Here is a 17677-nt window from a genome sequence, read left to right as displayed (position 1 = left end):
GTACATAGTGCGTACATATTTGAATGTGGCCAATGTATGGCTTCATATTCAGCTGCTGTTCAAATACTAATATCTATTTCTACATACTCTTCCTCTGTTCTCAGCGGTAGTATGACACAAGGACAGTCACCTTTTACTCCTCATTCTTGGTGATAAAGTAACTAAAGCTCATTTTGCTGTCACTCTGACTTTCATCCAGATTCCTAAACCGTGTATTATGTTCCTGCTCACATTCATCTTCCATTCAGCACCGGGGAGATTGAGCTTGTGAATTCCTGGCTCCAAGGATGTTCTCTGTAACCTCAACAGTCAAACAGCCACGCCTGCGCTGTCAAGTCAACTAATCCGCTGACTTGTCTTCGTCTTTTGCAGAGTACGCAGAGAGCATCGGCGATGGGAAGAGTGACGAGTACAAGGAAGCTGAGCGGAAGAGGATCATGGACCTCGTAGACAACTTCTAATCTCAGTCTCTCTCACTAAAATGCAAACAATATGTTCCTCCCCAAGGGAACATAGAAATCCCACAGCTCTGATCTGGGACTGATGGTGTCCGTGACCTTGAACCAGTGGTCTGTTTTTCTGTAACATACTGTAACTTAAGTCAGTGAGGACGTTTACATGCAAAGCTACAAGCAATCCTTTATTTACTTATTTTTTTAAAGAAATATAACATGAATTATCTTCTGACTGTTTGACATCCGGGGGGGGGGGGAGTCAAACTATCGGAAAATTTAACTAATAATTAATTTGATGTTTTAATGAATTAAATCTTATTCATCCACTAACCACAATCTGTATGTGTCAGAGAATTGGTAAAAGTCCAGCGCAGGCTGTGCATGTAAACGTGCTTACTGTAGAAACAGTAAGTTTTGAGAGCAGAAATTTGTCGATTGACTGTAAACACGAGATGTGCTCAAAGCTGCAGCTCTGTTTACCTTCTGTACTGCGCTGTCGAACTCTGCGGGATCATATGGACAGACTTTGCTCTCATCACTTTACCTGGTTTGTTTGTTTTGGATTTTGTTTGTAAAATATTTTCTAATAAAACATTTGGTAATAAAATCTTGATTGCGTGTTTGTTCTGTTTGATTAATGTCACGGTTTAGTGAGCGAGATTGGCACAGCTTATTGATAACCGTCTGTCTACATGAATCTCATTATGAGTGCACTTGGTTACCGTTGCACACAGGCACAGATGGAGACAGCAAGCCTGTTTCTGCAGCTTCCTGCACACAGAGAAAATCCTCACATTGAGACAGACCTGCTTCTTATTTATTTGTCTGAACCCACCCACTGCTGGATCTCAGCAGCCTCCCAGAGCCCTCTCCTCATCAGTGTGGAGGTGTGTTGTGGTAGAGCTGAACACACAAACAAACCTACTGTTTTATTCTGCCTGTCTTGTGCACAATACATCACTGTGTCTTTGCTGTCTTTATCCTTAGGAGCACGGGGGGGAAAAAAAGTCCCAATTACTTGTGCATTTTAAGCGAGTGAGAGAGGCGACGGATCAGTGCAGAGGGGAAATGGAAGAGGATGTTTTGCAGAGACCTGTAGTAAAGAGCTGACCCACTTAAACTCAGTTTACTCTCTATTTTTAGTCTGATATGAATCTTTATGTCCTTTTCATTGCACACAGTATCTGTCAGACAAATTGTTCATTGGGAAAAAACAATTTCTAAATATATATATATTATTTAATTCGAGCCAACTTCAACATAAAGATAGAAATGATGCCCTCTCATCACTAATAAACAGTCCTGTTCTTGACTTTCTAACCCAAAAGGTTGATTTAACATTAATGTCACAGTAAACTAACATTTGGCTCAGTAATGATCAAGTTAAAAGTAACACAATACAATGACATGACATTTTCTTTCTAATGCTGACTCACTTTTTATGTTTATCTAAGCGCATTGAGACCAGTTAAAGCTTTCAGGCTGATTGGTTGGTTGAACATTGGGTTAGATGTCACTGGTTAACAGCTGGAATTCAGAGTTTGTTCCAACATTTTCACTAGTTCATTGACCATGAACTGTCAAGCTCAACGTTCAAGCCGACATGGCTGAGACGTCCTCAGAGTGTTTCAACATCTACAGTTTCTTAAAAAAAAGATGACCGAACTTTCTCTGCCAGTATCGTCTGTGTGTTATGCTGAGTGGAGCCTGTCTGAGATCAAGAAAGAACAGTCAGTCTCACAGGGCCTCGTGCAAAAATATTTTTGTCTTCAAGTTTGGTCTTGACTGTTCCAAGTCGGATTCATCAAACTGTCTAAACTGCACAAATTTGGCTTAAACAAACTGGCAAATTGTTCATTTCAGGCTGATGAATGCCACCTGTTCGCGAACAGGTGCTTGTCTGTGAGACTTGATCATCAGAATAACCAATATAAGGCTACCTGATCAGCTTCATTTGTGGGCATTCACAAAAAAATGTTACCAAGGAACCAAAAGACGAACCTCACACCGCAGTGCTTTAGATGCTGCTGTCGGAAACAGGCTACATGACTCGTACGACATCCAACCAAGCAGGTTCTCTTAAATCGCTCGTACGTGCCACTTACGAACAAATCTGTCGAGCGGTTCTTGCATGAGACAGTAAATTTAGATCATGAGAGATTCATGATCTTGGTAAATTCAGTTTTATCATCTAGTCTCAGAAGCAACCTGAAAACATTTTGTACCAATGAAACTTAAAATATGGTGATGGTGATGATAGATGGAACCATGGGTGAGGATTTCTTGTCACTGTGGTATTGAAGACTCTCCCTTTCCTGCCTTTGAGTTGGATGGTTACTGCTATTTGCTCCTTTTAAGCCCTATAACTTAAAACCGTGTATCTGATGCTGTGATTGACGTTTTCTGGTCCTGATCTGTTGTCTTGTCACACTTACTAATACTGAATTGATTTTATTTAGCAGGTACTTATTTGCTGCTAAGGTGAACAGTATTTTCTAATATTTAACAGCTAAAAGTTCAGGTAAACAACATTTTCTAATACACAGCTCTCAGTTGTCTTTCCCATATGAAACGAATGCAGCATCTCTTCTTATCACTATCCTGTCTACTGTGTGTTTCTCTATTATGAATCACTCATTTTGTACCAATACCTTCTCTGGATCCCTGACCAGGATTCTGGCAGAAAGCAGCAGTTTTGGGCGGGACCGGGGGGGCTGCTCACTAACAGCCATCACATCTGCTGCTTTTCCTAAGTGTCTTTAGAAACTATAATATCGCTCAGTAACAAGATGGGTAGAGCGGCAGGGCGTCGTTTGCATATTGCATTGGCAGAGGAGGACCGGCCCCATGCATCTCTTATCAGTGATTATGACTGCAGCGTGTTTAACAGCGGTTGTACAGCAATTTCACAGCCGAGGGGAAGGAGAATAATTGTATTTTCCGAATGAATGAGTGCAAACACTGTGCACCGCTGTGCTTTTGGGCTTCTCTCCTTTAGTACGGGAATGAGAGAAGAGGGTATGCTGTTATTGAGTAAGCACACGCATTGACAAAGTGTGCAAAAGAGGGGCACTGCAACTTAAAGCTCTGGTGTACAGGCCTCCAGGACCTCAAAACCAAGCTCCACGGCAGCACCTTTATCTGAGTCTCAGGACTTTTGGAGCTGAAATACACTTCTTTTTAACCATGACAGCAGATAGGCTCTATAAATGGCGTTCCGTCAGCTGGTCAACCCCTCTGCTCCAGACTGACATATCTCAACAGCTATTCAGTTGTCATGAAATTTTGTTCAGACATTTGTGGTCCCCAGAGGATGAACTGTAATGATTGCAGATCCTCAGACTTTTGCTCTAGTGCCACCATGACATTTGTAGTCCCTCAGGTCAAGTTTGTCCAGTCATGATTATGATTTATGACCAAATACATGTAAAACTAATAACATTCCCATCAGCCTCAACAGTGTTTTGTTTTTTAGCGCTTAGCAAACAGTGAACATGGTTAATATTGCTGTATCTGCAAAACAGGTCCTTAGACACGTTGAAATGTATCCTCATCAGAAGTAACCTGTATCTCAATACTTCAGGGAATGAACCTGCCTTTAACTGTCCAACAATCAGTCACAAACAGCATCAGGAAATATAGACTACAACAAAATAAAAGACAAGAAACAAAATGCAAAACAACAGCATATTTGAGGGTCATATGAGGCCTCCTAAGCCGATCTTACTGGCCCATTTGTTCCAGGTAATGAGACAACAAAATGTATTTGCGCATCCTCGCAAACTTAGGTGCAGCTGGAAGCTTCATGACATAGTGCTGCTGCAGCTACTGTGACTGGAAAGCTAGCTTCTTTAACATTAGTTGGCTTGCTCTCTCCTAAATAGCAAGTTACCAGCTGATGACATGGCAGCTGTCTCAGTAACTGCAAACCATGCTACATCCTTTTTTGTGGAGCAGTTAATTACCCCGGCAAGTAGAGGTATACAGAGTGGTATGGTGCAACGGAAGAACTTCCTCAAATTTACACTGGTTAAATTTCTGGTCCTTAAAAGGTGCTGTTGTGAAAGCTGCTGTGAATGGCCCCTAGACCCCCAGAATAACTGAGAAAAATCAAGAAAGAAAAACTAAATCCAAAGAATCCTTGGGAATCTCAAGTCAGCGAGGCATCCACCATCAGGACAGGTAAAAGAAGTATGTTGAGGGGGGAAAGATGGCACCCACCTGTGTCCACTGCCAGGTGAAATCACTGTATGTGACGGGTGTCTGAGCTAAAGTCAACAAGCTGACTTGGAGCAGGGATATTCAGCCATGAACATGCTCATATAGACAACAGGCACTCACTCGGTGAAATGATGCTGACAGGCTAAGAGACAGCCTTGGACTGGCTTTTTAACACCCTCTACATTTATTAATGTCTGTCTAAAGTTAAGGTCGTGGAGACAGCGGGCGAATGAGAGAAGCAATTGTTGAGTTATGAAATTCAATTTTAAGATTTCTTTTATTACAAGAGGACGTTGATTTTCAGAGGAGATGTGGAGGGAAACACTTTTTCTTTTGTTTCTAAGGACAGTGGGGTTGCCTGGCACAATGAAACTTAAATGTCTTGGTTGGTTGGCCAGTAGCTATGATGTATAGTGATAGTAGCAGAGTTTATAGATTAAATTTATTTTAAAAATGCCCTTAATTCCTCATAATGATCAACTTTGCCTTGCAGCTTTATAGCTGCATGAGCCCACACACACATACAACTGTCATCATTCAAATGGGCTTAAAACAAAACTGTTAATTGCTGCTATAGTCCAGCTGTCAGGCTAGAGCAACAGTCAGCACAGGGCCTGAGCTCAGCTGCTGTATAAGTTTGGCCACTCTCACTCTCTAAGTTATTGGACAATGCAAAAGCACATTCATTACCCATGACTGTTTTATTGGGGCACAGTAAAATATTACCAAGGCATATGCCCCAGTAAATGGTGCCTAATGACACCCCAGAGGTAAACTGAGCACCAGTTGTTGATCATCACAAATATATCACAGCAAGCAATGGTAGCAAAATATCAAGTATATTGTCATTTTTTTCCCCTTTCCTAATACCCTTTGCCTCAGTACTGTTGGTTAATATGGAAAGTTCTAGGAAAGTTTTTCATATTTTCATGGAAAGCATTGTCTTGGGCTGAAAAAAGTACATGAATCTCTAGAATAAAGGCTGATTTTCAAATACGGGTTACAGGTATACGGCTGTGCATAAAAAATCCAGAAGGGTTAGTTACCACCTGGGTTTGATTTCTAATGCAGGGATCCAGTGAAACATGACTCTATCAAAAAATGTCAGAGATCAGACAGGCTGTGTAAAAATGTCAAGTACCAGTGACATACATATCTGTATGAGAGTCTAAAGAACAATAGATTGATAGTTCTGGGCCTGCAGGTGTCTTATACACTTGCTAATGTCTGTATTCAATGATCCAGAAATAACTATAATGAAAAAAGGAACAAGGAAGAGTAAAATGAACAAGACTGTGTTAATGGACAGGAAGCCCTCAGGAAAAATTAGAATCAAAAATGTCTCAAATTTCTAAAGAACAGGGTTCACAAAGCTAATGAAACAAAATACCATGGACAAATTAGGCAGAACTTACAATTTATGATAAAGGGTGCAATGCTATGTTTGGAAGAAAAGGTAACACTACACACTGGCCTAAACCTGAAGGGAGAGCCACATGGTTTGCTCTTTTAAGTTAAAGACACAATTAGTGACGACTTGTTTAAACATTATGCATTATAAAAGCAGGGGTAAGCTCAAAATGTGACTGAAAAAGATTAACATAGAAAATAAGAGCATTTAAAATATGACTCATGCTGATTTTTTGGAAGTAATTTAAACCATTAGAAAAGAATTTGCCTTTTTACGGTTGACCCTGATTAAAATGTAAATATGTGTGAATCCAAGCCACATACCAATGTATAAATATTATAAACTACACATCTCCCTTTTGCTCTGTAACAAGCATAAAAAGAATGAATGAATACAAATTATTTTGGTGATGAGAAGGTTTTCTCTGGTTTCTTTTCTTGAAATAAATGTGACACAGTATATTGATTTGCCTGTAAAGGTGGACAAAATATCTCCCAGGCTATTCTGTCCTTTAGGAGTTACATATGGTTTTATAAAGTCTAATAGCGCATATCATAGTGTGGCTTGCCATTGGAAATATTATCTTCCACAGTTCAATATGTGACGAACACTGAGGCTGCGTTTCAGCACCACGGACAGCGACACAGCACGGCCGCAGTACGCCGCGTCGCCTTGATCAGAGGAGACTGACACAGTTTACTCAATAGTGAGCAGTCAATTCACTTTTAATCATCATCATTCTGTGTCATCACTGACAGCTGTACTCACTTTTTTTTTTTTTTTTAATCTATAAAATCCAGAGGCATGGCATTGTGGGATTGCTAACAGAAAATAGTGTAGAGATGTGTCTGAAGTCAGTCTCAGCTGCAGAGTTGCACCATGGTCATTTCTGCATTTCTAAAATGCAGTGCGTTAAGTTGCACATGTCATGTTCACTGCTTCCTTTGTTCCACTGCAGGATTTTCTTCAGCATGTTTGGGCCCATACGGTATCCTTTCTCTCCAGAGTATTAGAGAACTGTGAGCACAGTTTCATCCTTAGCTGCTGTGAAAAAATAGTGTTCATTTAAGGTCCCATTGCTTGATTGAGAAAAAGGTTTCTCCGGACCTTTAAGCAAAACAATGGGAACAGTCTCTATTTAAGCCTAGGAGCAAAAGTCACTTCTTATTACATTTTAAAATGTATTTTTAATTCAAGAAATGTAACATAAATAATTACTTGACAAAACAAATAAGTGGAGGCTGAGATACACGACGGTAAGTGCGGCAGGTTTTTTTTTGCCTTTCTTGTTAGCAAAAACTGTTTAGCTAATTCTGGAGCGCTGCTATGTAATCTACCTGGAAAACATTTATTTATTTATTTACTATTAATAAAACATAATAATTTTTAAAAAATGGGATTTGAACCTTTCACTGGTCTCCCGTTGTTTCACAAAAGCACATTTTCTGAGCGAAAACTTAAACGTCGCAAAGTTTAAGGCTGTGGACCTTTTTTTTTTTTTTTACATACAGTCTACGCTGTGAACGTGTTTTTAATATCACTCCTCCTTTAATTGATGCTCCTCATTGCAAGCCGCGGCACCTCCCGTTTGGCAGAGGTGTCCCTCCGCCGCATGTAGAGCCCAGTGAACGGAAGCAGCGCTTCAGTCGGTGTGCTGGCACAGAGGGAGGCTGCGGCGACTTCTCCGTCCCTTTCTCTCTCACAGGTACCTCGCTCCCTTCCTCGCCACAAGTCACCTGGATCTAAAAAAAACACAAAAAAAAAACAACAGCAACAAAGAAACAACAAAAAAAAGCAAAGAAAATTAGAAACGACGTGCCCCTCCACCCGATGTGAAAAAGAAAGCGGGGGGAAAGGAGAGCAGATCAAACAGAAGAGAAATGGGAGCGTTTAGGGTGCTGCTGGGGAGTTTGCATTACATGGGACTCTACATTCAACTTAGTGTCGCCGCAAGGCAAGCTGGACACGGCGAGATAGAGAACCACATCTCTGGGAACGGTAGGTCTCAGACCCCTCCGATTCATTTCTCCTTTACGAGAGGACGACAGAGGTGATGCCGCATCTCCTCACATGCAGAGGGGGAATTAAACAAAGAGCAGCGCACAGGCTGAGAGGCTGCTGCTGATGATATGGCAACTAATGCAAATGTGTGTTTCCTTTGATGGCGTGGAGGATGCCCAAAGTGCTTGTGATTTCTGCCGTCAGGCGCAAAATGAAAGAGTTCAGATGTGTGCAGTGAGTATATCAACCTGTCATTCAGTCGGTGCAGGTCTGTAATTCTGCTTACTAGCCCAACAAGGTTTGTATAGTCTTATTAAATTGATATCTTTAGACCTTTTCCAGTTATAGTTATTCGGCCTGCATGACTGAATTCTTGTTAACGCCATAGCTGTTTTGTAATGAGTGTAAGGGCACTGTTCTTTGATATAATCGGTACAGTGAGCCAGTGCTCATGACTGACACAGGATTTTGTTTTCTCTGAGAGCTGCAGCTCTTCAGCAGTGCTTCTCATCCTCCTCTCCTTTCTCCTGATCAGTGTGAGATGAATCCGGCAGGAGCAGAGGTGATGTCAGCTGATACATGGAAGTTCATATTGTCTTTTAATGTCCCAGTGAAATTTACACTGAACAATCATGCTTCCACTTCAGATCTGGCTCATCCTCTCTCACCAGGAGCTTCCCTAAATGGCCTCCAGTGTTTACACTTGGTTACGTCATGCAGTCTAACACAGAGTGTCCTGGCTCTCCTCTTTGTCCTGGCAACTTTGGCTGGGCTTGCCAGTCTCCACAGGTGTTTCCCGCTGCCACCTTGGCAGATGTGCTGACGGTTCTAAGTTTGTGTGGGCTGAAGAAAAATCAAGTGAGGAGGAGAAGGAGGGGAGATTGAGCGGAAGTGATGGCCAGCAGGTCTGAATGTCTCGGTGCCCTTGAGGCAGTCACTCTTACAGTAGATCCATTACCAGCTTCTGTGACTCCTGTAAATGTGCTCCATCATCAGACGCAGCAAACAGCTCAGCCTGGAGTCCAGTCTCCCTCAAACGGCACCCCATGACTCAGTTTTCATCCCACACACTAAGCTGAACTATGCAAAATTATATTAAATCTCAAAGCATGGTTGCAACAGAGATGAGATTCCCACTCCCTTTAACTGAGACACTGATAAAATTACATTGTCAGGTATGATTACGTCTGCACCCACGGAAAGTGATTAATTGAAACTTGATGAGTGAGTTGAGGACTAACTCATTTTGTAAGCAGCACTGAGTGGGTGCATCATCTACAGAAAGCACAATATTAGACATTTTTGACAGAAAAAAAAAAAAGGAATAGTTTTGCATTTTGGGAACTATTCACTTTTTTGCTGAGAGCTGAATGAGAGGATTGATTCCACTCCTATATCTAAAGGAACTGGTTAGACTGGAAACAGGGAAAACAGCAAGCCTGGCTCTGCTCAAAGGTTTTTTTTTTTTACCTAACATCACCTCAAAAGCTCACAAATTAACATATCTTGTTTGTTTAATCCATGATCTTTGATATATTTGGTGGTGTCACAAGTTAAGCCAAACGTCTGCTGGCTTCAGCTCCATATTTAGCGTACAGATATAATAGTTGCATCATGTTCACATCTAGCTCTCAGCAAGGAAGCAGAGCAGATTTCCCAGACTGTCAAATTATTTCTTTAACTTAAGCTCCACTTACAGGCTTTTCAGCGGCAGATGGAAGTTGCTCACTTGTAATGGAAATGGCTCAGTTGCATTAAACTTGGGTTACATGATAACAAGTGGTTGTATATGAGGGGTGGGGCAGGTGCTGAGATATGGTTTCTGGTGTCAGACGTGGATGTCTTCCTTCATTATTCTCCAGTCGTCCACTGACCAGTCATCCAAGAGAGTCCTACTGGGGTGTGTTTGGTGGTCCCTGTTGATTTTGCAGCGTCCGTGCTGGTCTAAATTAAGAGCATAATTCTCATCATATGAATCATTTTTGTCTCTTTGTGCTAATGCTGTGTTAAATAATGTTGACCTATCTGTATTTGAGTTTAAAATATTGATCATTTTGTTGCTACGCGGAGCAATACGAGTAATATCTCACGGCAGGTTGGTGTGCCCGTAACTTAAAGAATCCAAATGTGTTTTCAGACTGAATAATGTGTTTGTGGGGAGAGATATCTTAGAACAGTGGGTATGTGGGATTTTTATGGAAATGAGTGTGTGCAAATACACTTGTTTTTGTTTTGTCCTGAGGGTAGAATGAAAGAAAAGAGGAGGGCAACTACCGACTTAAAACTCTTGCAGATGTGAGTGTGTGAGCAGACTCATGTACTGTAATTTCTTATTGAGATACTAATGTATTAATTAGTAAAACATTAAGAACACAGTGCATAATGCAGTGGTATGAAGTAAAGTATAATAGGATTGTCAGATGGATCGCAGGTGTAATGACTTACAGGGTGTGAGTGATGAGGATTTAGGGATGAAGACAAGTAGAAGCCCATCTGAACTCACTCGAATACCGATATATTTGCAGAATAAGTTTTACCACTTTTTTTAGCCTTTCCATAGTTGTTAGGTGAATTCACAGCGTGAGCTACACAACAGTGAGTCATATCAAATAAATGGAATGAGGACAGGGTCAGCTAAGGGAAATGGAGAAGCATTCATCTGCTTTTCTGAGAATATGCTGAAATGGGTGGTGTATATGTGGTTTCTGAGCCCATGGGAGCCCATAATTCATCCTCCCTTTCCTTCACTGGCGCTCCACCAGCTGGACTAGAGAACCGTGAGGTAAGAGCAAAGGAAGTAAGAGAAATGAAAGGAAAAACAGTTTGAAAATCTTTGCTTAACTGCTCCGGGCTACGTCTGCCCAGACGTTGTTTTAGTCATTGATACTTTTCAATTACCTCCTAATTGGGGCATGGTTATCCAGCGAGGCGATTGTTTCAGCCAGTCGATTGCCTTAATTTATCAGGGAAGGGTAAACGAGCTGTTGGGCCAGTGAGATGCTGAAATTTTGCAAAGGAAAACAAATTGTAATGCAACAACAGGAACAATGCTAACAGACATGCTGTATTAACAGCACCTGTAAGAGCCAGTTCAGTATATATCCTATTTTCTAAATGTATTACAGTCTGTACAATAGTCATTGTATATGTTAAATAGGTCACTATGCTAGGGTAATGCTTTTTTTCTATTATTGTTGTAAAACATACTGTTATATGGTTGAGTTTATGACAGTGATTAGGCCGTAAAGCAGTTTGGTTTTTGGATAAGGCAGCACTAAGAACAATAGAAGTTTTTGACCGTGTAAAATGGAACAGATTTAGAGACACGAGTGTGTAGAAATAATCCCTCATTCAAGTTTTGCCACCTGAGTGGGAGAACCTTGGGTTTTCACAATAAGGTCGGACTAATTCAGTGGAACATGAGTAAAAACAACAACATGACTAAGCGGCCTAGAATCTTGAGGTATAGTGAAGTGGCCACACCAATACCTGATTTTCCCATTCATTTATTCATTTCCATCATACCCCACACAACATGCATCACTGTTTCTTCAACGCCAATCTCAATGAAAACATTTTTTTCAACTTTTATCTAATGTGACAAAAGTATATTTGACTCCACTGCCTGCACGCCTTCACTCAGGGCCAGTATTAGCTCTTCACCCTGTTCTGACCTCCATCACCAGGGGAACCAGCCCCATTCTGACTCCTATTATTAGACTGTTTTTGAACCATTTTTCTCCAGTTCAACAGGTGAATCATTTACCATTCAGTAAAGACAGAATCCTATATGGCTGCTTCACCACGTTAAAAGGCTTCAGGCATGGCTGCTCCTCTACACTATGACAGAATTTGAGGAGAATATACTGGGTGGATGCTTGAGTATAAACCCAGGTCTGGCACAGATGCAGTCACAGCCTGTGATGGATAAGCCTCCTTTACAACCCTGTCTTTACCACCTTGAATGCACCTTTTCTACTGTAGGGTGTGTTGTATGATAAATGTAATTGGGGGAGAGAGGACTTTGACTAAAAGCGAACTGGATCTCTGAGGCAGTGACATCACACTACTGTTAGGCTATTAAAAATTTAACAGTGTCCAATGCAGTATCACTGGCAAAGATTCAGCAGCAGCTTGCGGGGTTTACTCGTGTCTTCTGCAGAATCAGACACCAAATGTCCCCGTCTGCTCCTCGCCTCCCACTCACTCCCAGCTCAGTGCTGACGGAGGTGTATTGACACGACAGTGGGGTTCCATACATCGTCACAGCAGTGGGTGTAGAAGGACGAAGATCAGGTGCACTGATTCTGAGTTTTTCACTGTTACAACTATAGAGAACACTTTCACTGGATCAGCGAATATGGGCGCCCGTCCAAGTAGTACTGAATAAACATTGCATACTATTGGCATTTCTAAAATAATTACACGAGCAGCTGCTTCATCACATCACAGAGATTTTGTAATAATGTTCAACAAAATTAAATTAGAATATACAGAAAACAACATTGCATTTTTTTTTCCATTTCTGTTAGTCCAGGATTGAAAAAAGAGCCAAACACTCATTCACAAAACATATGCTGTTGAACACGTCAATTTTTTAGTAGCAGTAAAAGCGGCTTCCCTAAGAGCACACGTTTATTGTTTTTTTAATGGCTCTGTTTCAGGTATTATTCGGTTGCTGGTTGGTTTAAAGACAGCTGCTTTTTCTCTCCTCCAATATCAGCAAATACATTTGTATCGCCACCGAGATAGTTTTTATTACTGCTGTAAAATGAATTCAGTGGCAAAGGGTATTGACATTTTTTCACATTTTATGGCATTGCAACATTTTTCTTTATATGTCTGCACAACTAATTTACATCTTGTTTTTTATGCATATAATGAGGAAACACTGATATAGTATTGAACCTATCTGGTAACTAAGGGCATGTGTCCATCTACTGTTTTTTGTTTGTTGGTTTGTTTGTTTTTCTGAACACCAGTGTCTTCTTTAAGTTGTTCACAAAGAGGAGATTTTTTTTTCAGAGTGAGTGGCTGCACCCACCACTTCTAGTTCAGAATCTCAGAATTCTTCAGAAAGGCGCTGGTATTGTCAGTGCAGCTCCTTTTCATGCAATCAGATGGGGCAGGACTTGTCATAGACATTTCTGTCTATTCATAGCTTAAGATAGGAACTACCACAACACTGACTGAAAAGTTCAGTTGTGAGAGCAAATCGACCGGACACTGAATGGTGGTGGTGATATGTTGTCAAGATGTTGCCAAAAATGTTGTCGAAAACAAAACCCACACGCAGTGCTTTTTTAACGAAGCATGGTTCTCTGCTTGGAATAAATGCTATATGGACACACGCCCTTATTCTGGTTCCAAACCGAACCCCCAGATTAGTTTAGTGATTGAAATAGGTTTGGTGTCGTGCCCTCTGAAGGTTGTTTCCACTGGTTGGAGAAACAGTCGACCAATCAGAGATCTGTATGCAGCATTAGGCAGCTTACCTAGCTATGATAAAAAATAGCAACAGAAATTCAACTCAGAGATAATTCATAAAGCGATAGAGTGTCTGTTGGTTGCTTGGCAACCTCGTGGCGACAACAAGTCTCCGTGAAATCACTGTGCACAGCCAAGAAATAACCCACCACATAACCTCCTGTGAAACCACAACTTGTCGTTGTTACACTTTACAACTAAATACAACATGTTAATGAGCGAGATTTACAACCACGCTTCCAAAAACCTTGGGACGCTGTGTAAAATGTAAATAAAAACAGAATGCGACGGTTTGCAAATCATGTTAACCCTTATTTAATTGAATATAGAACAAAGACAACATATCAAATGTTGAAATGCAGAAATTGTATTGTTTTATGAAAAATATATGCTCAATTTGAATTTGATGCCAGCAACACGTTTCAAAAGAGTCGGGACAGGGGGATGTTTACCACTGTGTTGCATCACCGCGTCTCTTCTGAGCAGATCAGTTGCTGGAGTTTTGAAAGTGAAATGTCCCATTCTTGCCTGATGTAGGATTTCAACAGCTCAACAGTTTGGGTGTCCTTTGTCATATTTTCCATGATGGACCAAATGTTTTCACTGGGTGACAGGTCTGGGCTGCAGGCAGTGTGTTTAGCGTCCGGACTCTTCTACTCCAGAGCCATGCTGTTGTAATATGCGCAGAATGTGGTTTGGTATTATTGCTGAAATATGCATGGCCTTCTCTGAAAAAGACGTTGGATGGCAACATGTCGCTCGAAAACCTGTATATACTGTTCAGCATTAATGGAGCCTTCCCAAATGTGCAAGTGACCCAAGCCATGGGCACTAATGCCCCCCCCCCCCCCACACCACCATGGATGCTGGCTTTTGAACTGTGCGCTGATAACAAGCTGGATGGTCCCTCTCCTCTTCAGCCTGGGGGACAAGCCGTCCATGATTTCCAAAAAGAATTAGAAATTTTTATTTGTCAGACCACAGGACAGTTTTCCATTTCGCCTCAGACCATCTTAAATGAGCTCAGGCCCAGAGAAGTCGGTGACGTTTCTGGATCATGTTTTGATATGGTTTCTTCTTTGCATGGCAGAGTTTCAACCTGCATTTGTGGCTGAAGCAATGAGCTGTGTTCACAGACAATGGTTTTCAGAAGTGTTCCCGGGCCCATGCAGTGATTTCCACTGTAGAATCGTGTCTGTTTTTAATGCAGTGCCGCCTAAGGAACCGAAGATAACAGCCATGCAATATTGGTTTTCAGCCATGCCCCTTGCAATGATAATGATATTATGAACCGTAGATGCTGAAGTTCCCAAATTCTTTGCAATTTTTTGTCTGTCTGTGACAGAGTGGTGAACCTCTCCCCATCCTCACTGCACAGAGACTCTGCCTATTTTTATACCCAATCATCTACTGACCTGTTGCCAGTTAACCTAATTAGTTGTGAGATATTCAACCGGGTGTTTTATAGCATTACACAACTTTTCCAGTCTTTTGTTGCCCCTGTCCCAACTTTTTTGAAATGTGTCACTGCCATCAAATTCAAATTAAGCTTATATTTTTAATAAAACAATAAAAATTTAGCATTTCAACATTTTATATGTTGTCTTTGTTCTATATGTGTTTACATGATTTGTACTTTATTGCATTCTGTTTTTATTTACATTGTACACGGTGTTCCAACTTTTTTGGGGACAGGGTTGTAGCTATGTTTTACCTTTACAGAGAGACAGGCTGTTTCCCATTCCCAAGTCTTTATCCAAAGCTAAGCTAACTTGCTGCTGGCTGTAGCAGCATGCTTAGCGCACGGACATGAGAGTGGGGGCTTTTGGTGTAACTTTCAGCAGGAAAGCAAATGAGCATTCCCAAAATTCCAGAAATATTAAACTATTTTAACATGCGTTCATGAGCAGTGTTAAACTGAATGAATGAATGAGTTCACTGGGCCGCAGGGCTACCGCAAACTCTTTTCCCTTCAATATCCACACCTGTTTTACGGTTATGTCTCATTGCACGAGGTTAACCTCAAGGAAACCTCATGTTCTTGGTTGAACACAGAAAAAGTCAGCGTTATTAGTATCACCTGTGCTTTTCATACTGTGACGAGTCAAGATGTCTGCTGTGAAAAAAAGGGCTATGGCTTTCACACAAGATCTTACAAGAGTGCTGGTTACTATTTTACCACTTGCTATGAGCAGTGAACTCGTACTTCGCTTATTGTAGACAGTAATAGCCATAACTTGCAGGAGAATGGATGAAGTCAGTGTTGTTGTTTCAAGTATTTAAGTAACATTTGTTTTAAAAAATGGGAGATACCAGTGTGAGCAGTTTTTTGCCACCATGAGTGATTTGAAATAGAAATCGGTTGCTATATAAAAAAATAGCTGAATAACAGATTAGTTGGTCAAGAGAACACTAATTAACAACAGCACTGGTCTTTTATTAATTGTTTATCTGTCAAGACAGAATGCAGGTCATTTGCTGGTTCTGGGTTCTTAGTTATGAGCTAAATAGTCAGACAGAAAATGGAATGGGCATTTCCACCACTGGTTTTAGACTTAACAACCCATCGAATAAATAATCACCAAATTACTTGATAATGAGAATAACAGATAGTTGCAGTTGTACTGTAAGCCCATTCACTACCTTTATGTAATTATATTCTGTGTAAAGAAACCCGGTTTGCTTTGATATTTTTGCCAATTTGCTTTGATGCTCTTTTCAATGTGTGATTTAGCCTAAATTTCTTTCTGGCTTAAAATACTCTGGGCTCTTTTACTCTCTCTCTCTCTCTATGTCCGTCTGTCTCCGACTGTCAGTAACCATGTTGCTCAGAAAGAGAGAAAAAATGGAAGAAGGAAAGTGTCAGAAGAAACAGGAAAGATGGGTGAGGTAACAGGGGAGGGGGAGGGGGAGGGGGGGGGGGGGGGGGGGGGGCGGCAGGCTGACAGCTTTAGAGCTTGTTGGAGCTCAGCAGTAGGTAGAGTCAATGTATTTAGGTCCTGACCTCAGTATATACTCGTCACTGAGAAGACAAGTGCTCCAGGGCAACCTGGGATAAACTACACAGAGGAGAGAAATTATCACTGTAGCTGCGCCTTCCCTCTGTTTAATACACAGCTTGGTTGTCTCGGGACTTAAAAATCAATCTTTTAGCTCTCCTGGCTTTGTCTGCATATTCTTTCATCAGCAAAGTGTACTCAGAGCTATGATCCATGACATTTTCACATTAATGTGTGTTGATTTTGCTGCTCTCTGCGATTCAATGGCACAGTTCAGTAGTGATTCAAGTTTTATGTATAAATGCATCATGATAGCTGTTAAATGAAATCTTTTGAACACTGGCAGTGTAATAAAAAGGGACTTAGCGGACTGACGCAGGTGTTTTGACGTATTCTGATTAGATGTGTTCAGGTGGAGTCTGGGCGGTTTCATGATGTTAAACATGAGGTCACTAAACTCCGTGTACCAGTGACTCGTTGAGGGAAATGTTAATCAAACACACCGTGAGTCCTGAGTCTAATCCAGCACAACTATTGGAATCACCTGTGTGGATAGATTGTGAACCACTTCACCAATGGCAACAGCCAGATGAACTCGCTGGGGGCCTCCGGGGCAAAAACTGGTGGGTTGTGGGCCCCTCGTTACCACTTGTTTGATGTCATTTAGTTAAACAGAAATTTAATCAGGAATATGCACCATGTAATTTCTGACACAGGACACTGGGTTTGGATGTATTTTTGAATATGTGAAGAAGTCTTGTTCAAGTTAAAACTAGGTGTGAAGTTGCCCTTTAAGGCTCTTATGATTTCATGCTGCTTCAGTGGTGCAGATCTACAAGCAGATTCACAGTTAATCTACAGTAATTGTCACGAAACATCTGAGACAGAGCTAAACAGCCGGTGGCGCTAATGCTCCAGTCGGGTGCCATTAAACCTTCTGAAGAAGAAGAAGAGGGTCCAACAAGATGATGCAGTTCAAAGAGCGCCAGTCAAACCGCAAACAGTGAAAAATCATAGAAATAGAGCAACATGATGGAAATATGGCATATACTGTATTAATTATTAAGTATTAATCTAAGGAACATGACCGTGTTCTTTATCAC

At 41.1% G+C, this 17677-nt stretch overlaps 2 protein-coding genes across 3 annotated transcripts in view; both read left to right on the top strand.

Moving 5' to 3' along the window:
- Positions 1-1068, top strand: part of ctnnbl1 (catenin, beta like 1) — a 60859-nt gene extending 59791 nt beyond the window's left edge. For both annotated transcript variants that reach the window (XM_071475470.1, XM_071475469.1), the window contains exon 16: positions 373-1068. In XM_071475470.1, coding sequence (XP_071331571.1) covers positions 373-461 — 89 coding nt within the window. In that variant the 3' untranslated portion in view covers positions 462-1068. The remainder of the gene's footprint in view (positions 1-372) is intronic.
- Positions 1069-7707: 6639 nt separating this feature from the next.
- Positions 7708-17677, top strand: part of vstm2l (V-set and transmembrane domain containing 2 like) — a 49937-nt gene continuing 39967 nt past the window's right edge. Inside the window, exon 1 of the mRNA XM_071475468.1 lies at positions 7708-8085. Within this exon, the coding sequence (XP_071331569.1) occupies positions 7968-8085 (118 nt within the window). The 5' untranslated portion in view covers positions 7708-7967. The remainder of the gene's footprint in view (positions 8086-17677) is intronic.

Source organism: Trachinotus anak, unplaced genomic scaffold (assembly GCF_046630095.1).
Source record: "Trachinotus anak isolate AG129_WGS33_773 ecotype Australia unplaced genomic scaffold, CSIRO_AGI_Tana_v1 ptg000004l, whole genome shotgun sequence".
Lineage (NCBI taxonomy): Eukaryota > Metazoa > Chordata > Actinopteri > Carangiformes > Carangidae > Trachinotus > Trachinotus anak.
Note: the sequence above shows the minus strand (reverse complement) of the source record. Positions and strands in the feature narration are given on the sequence as shown.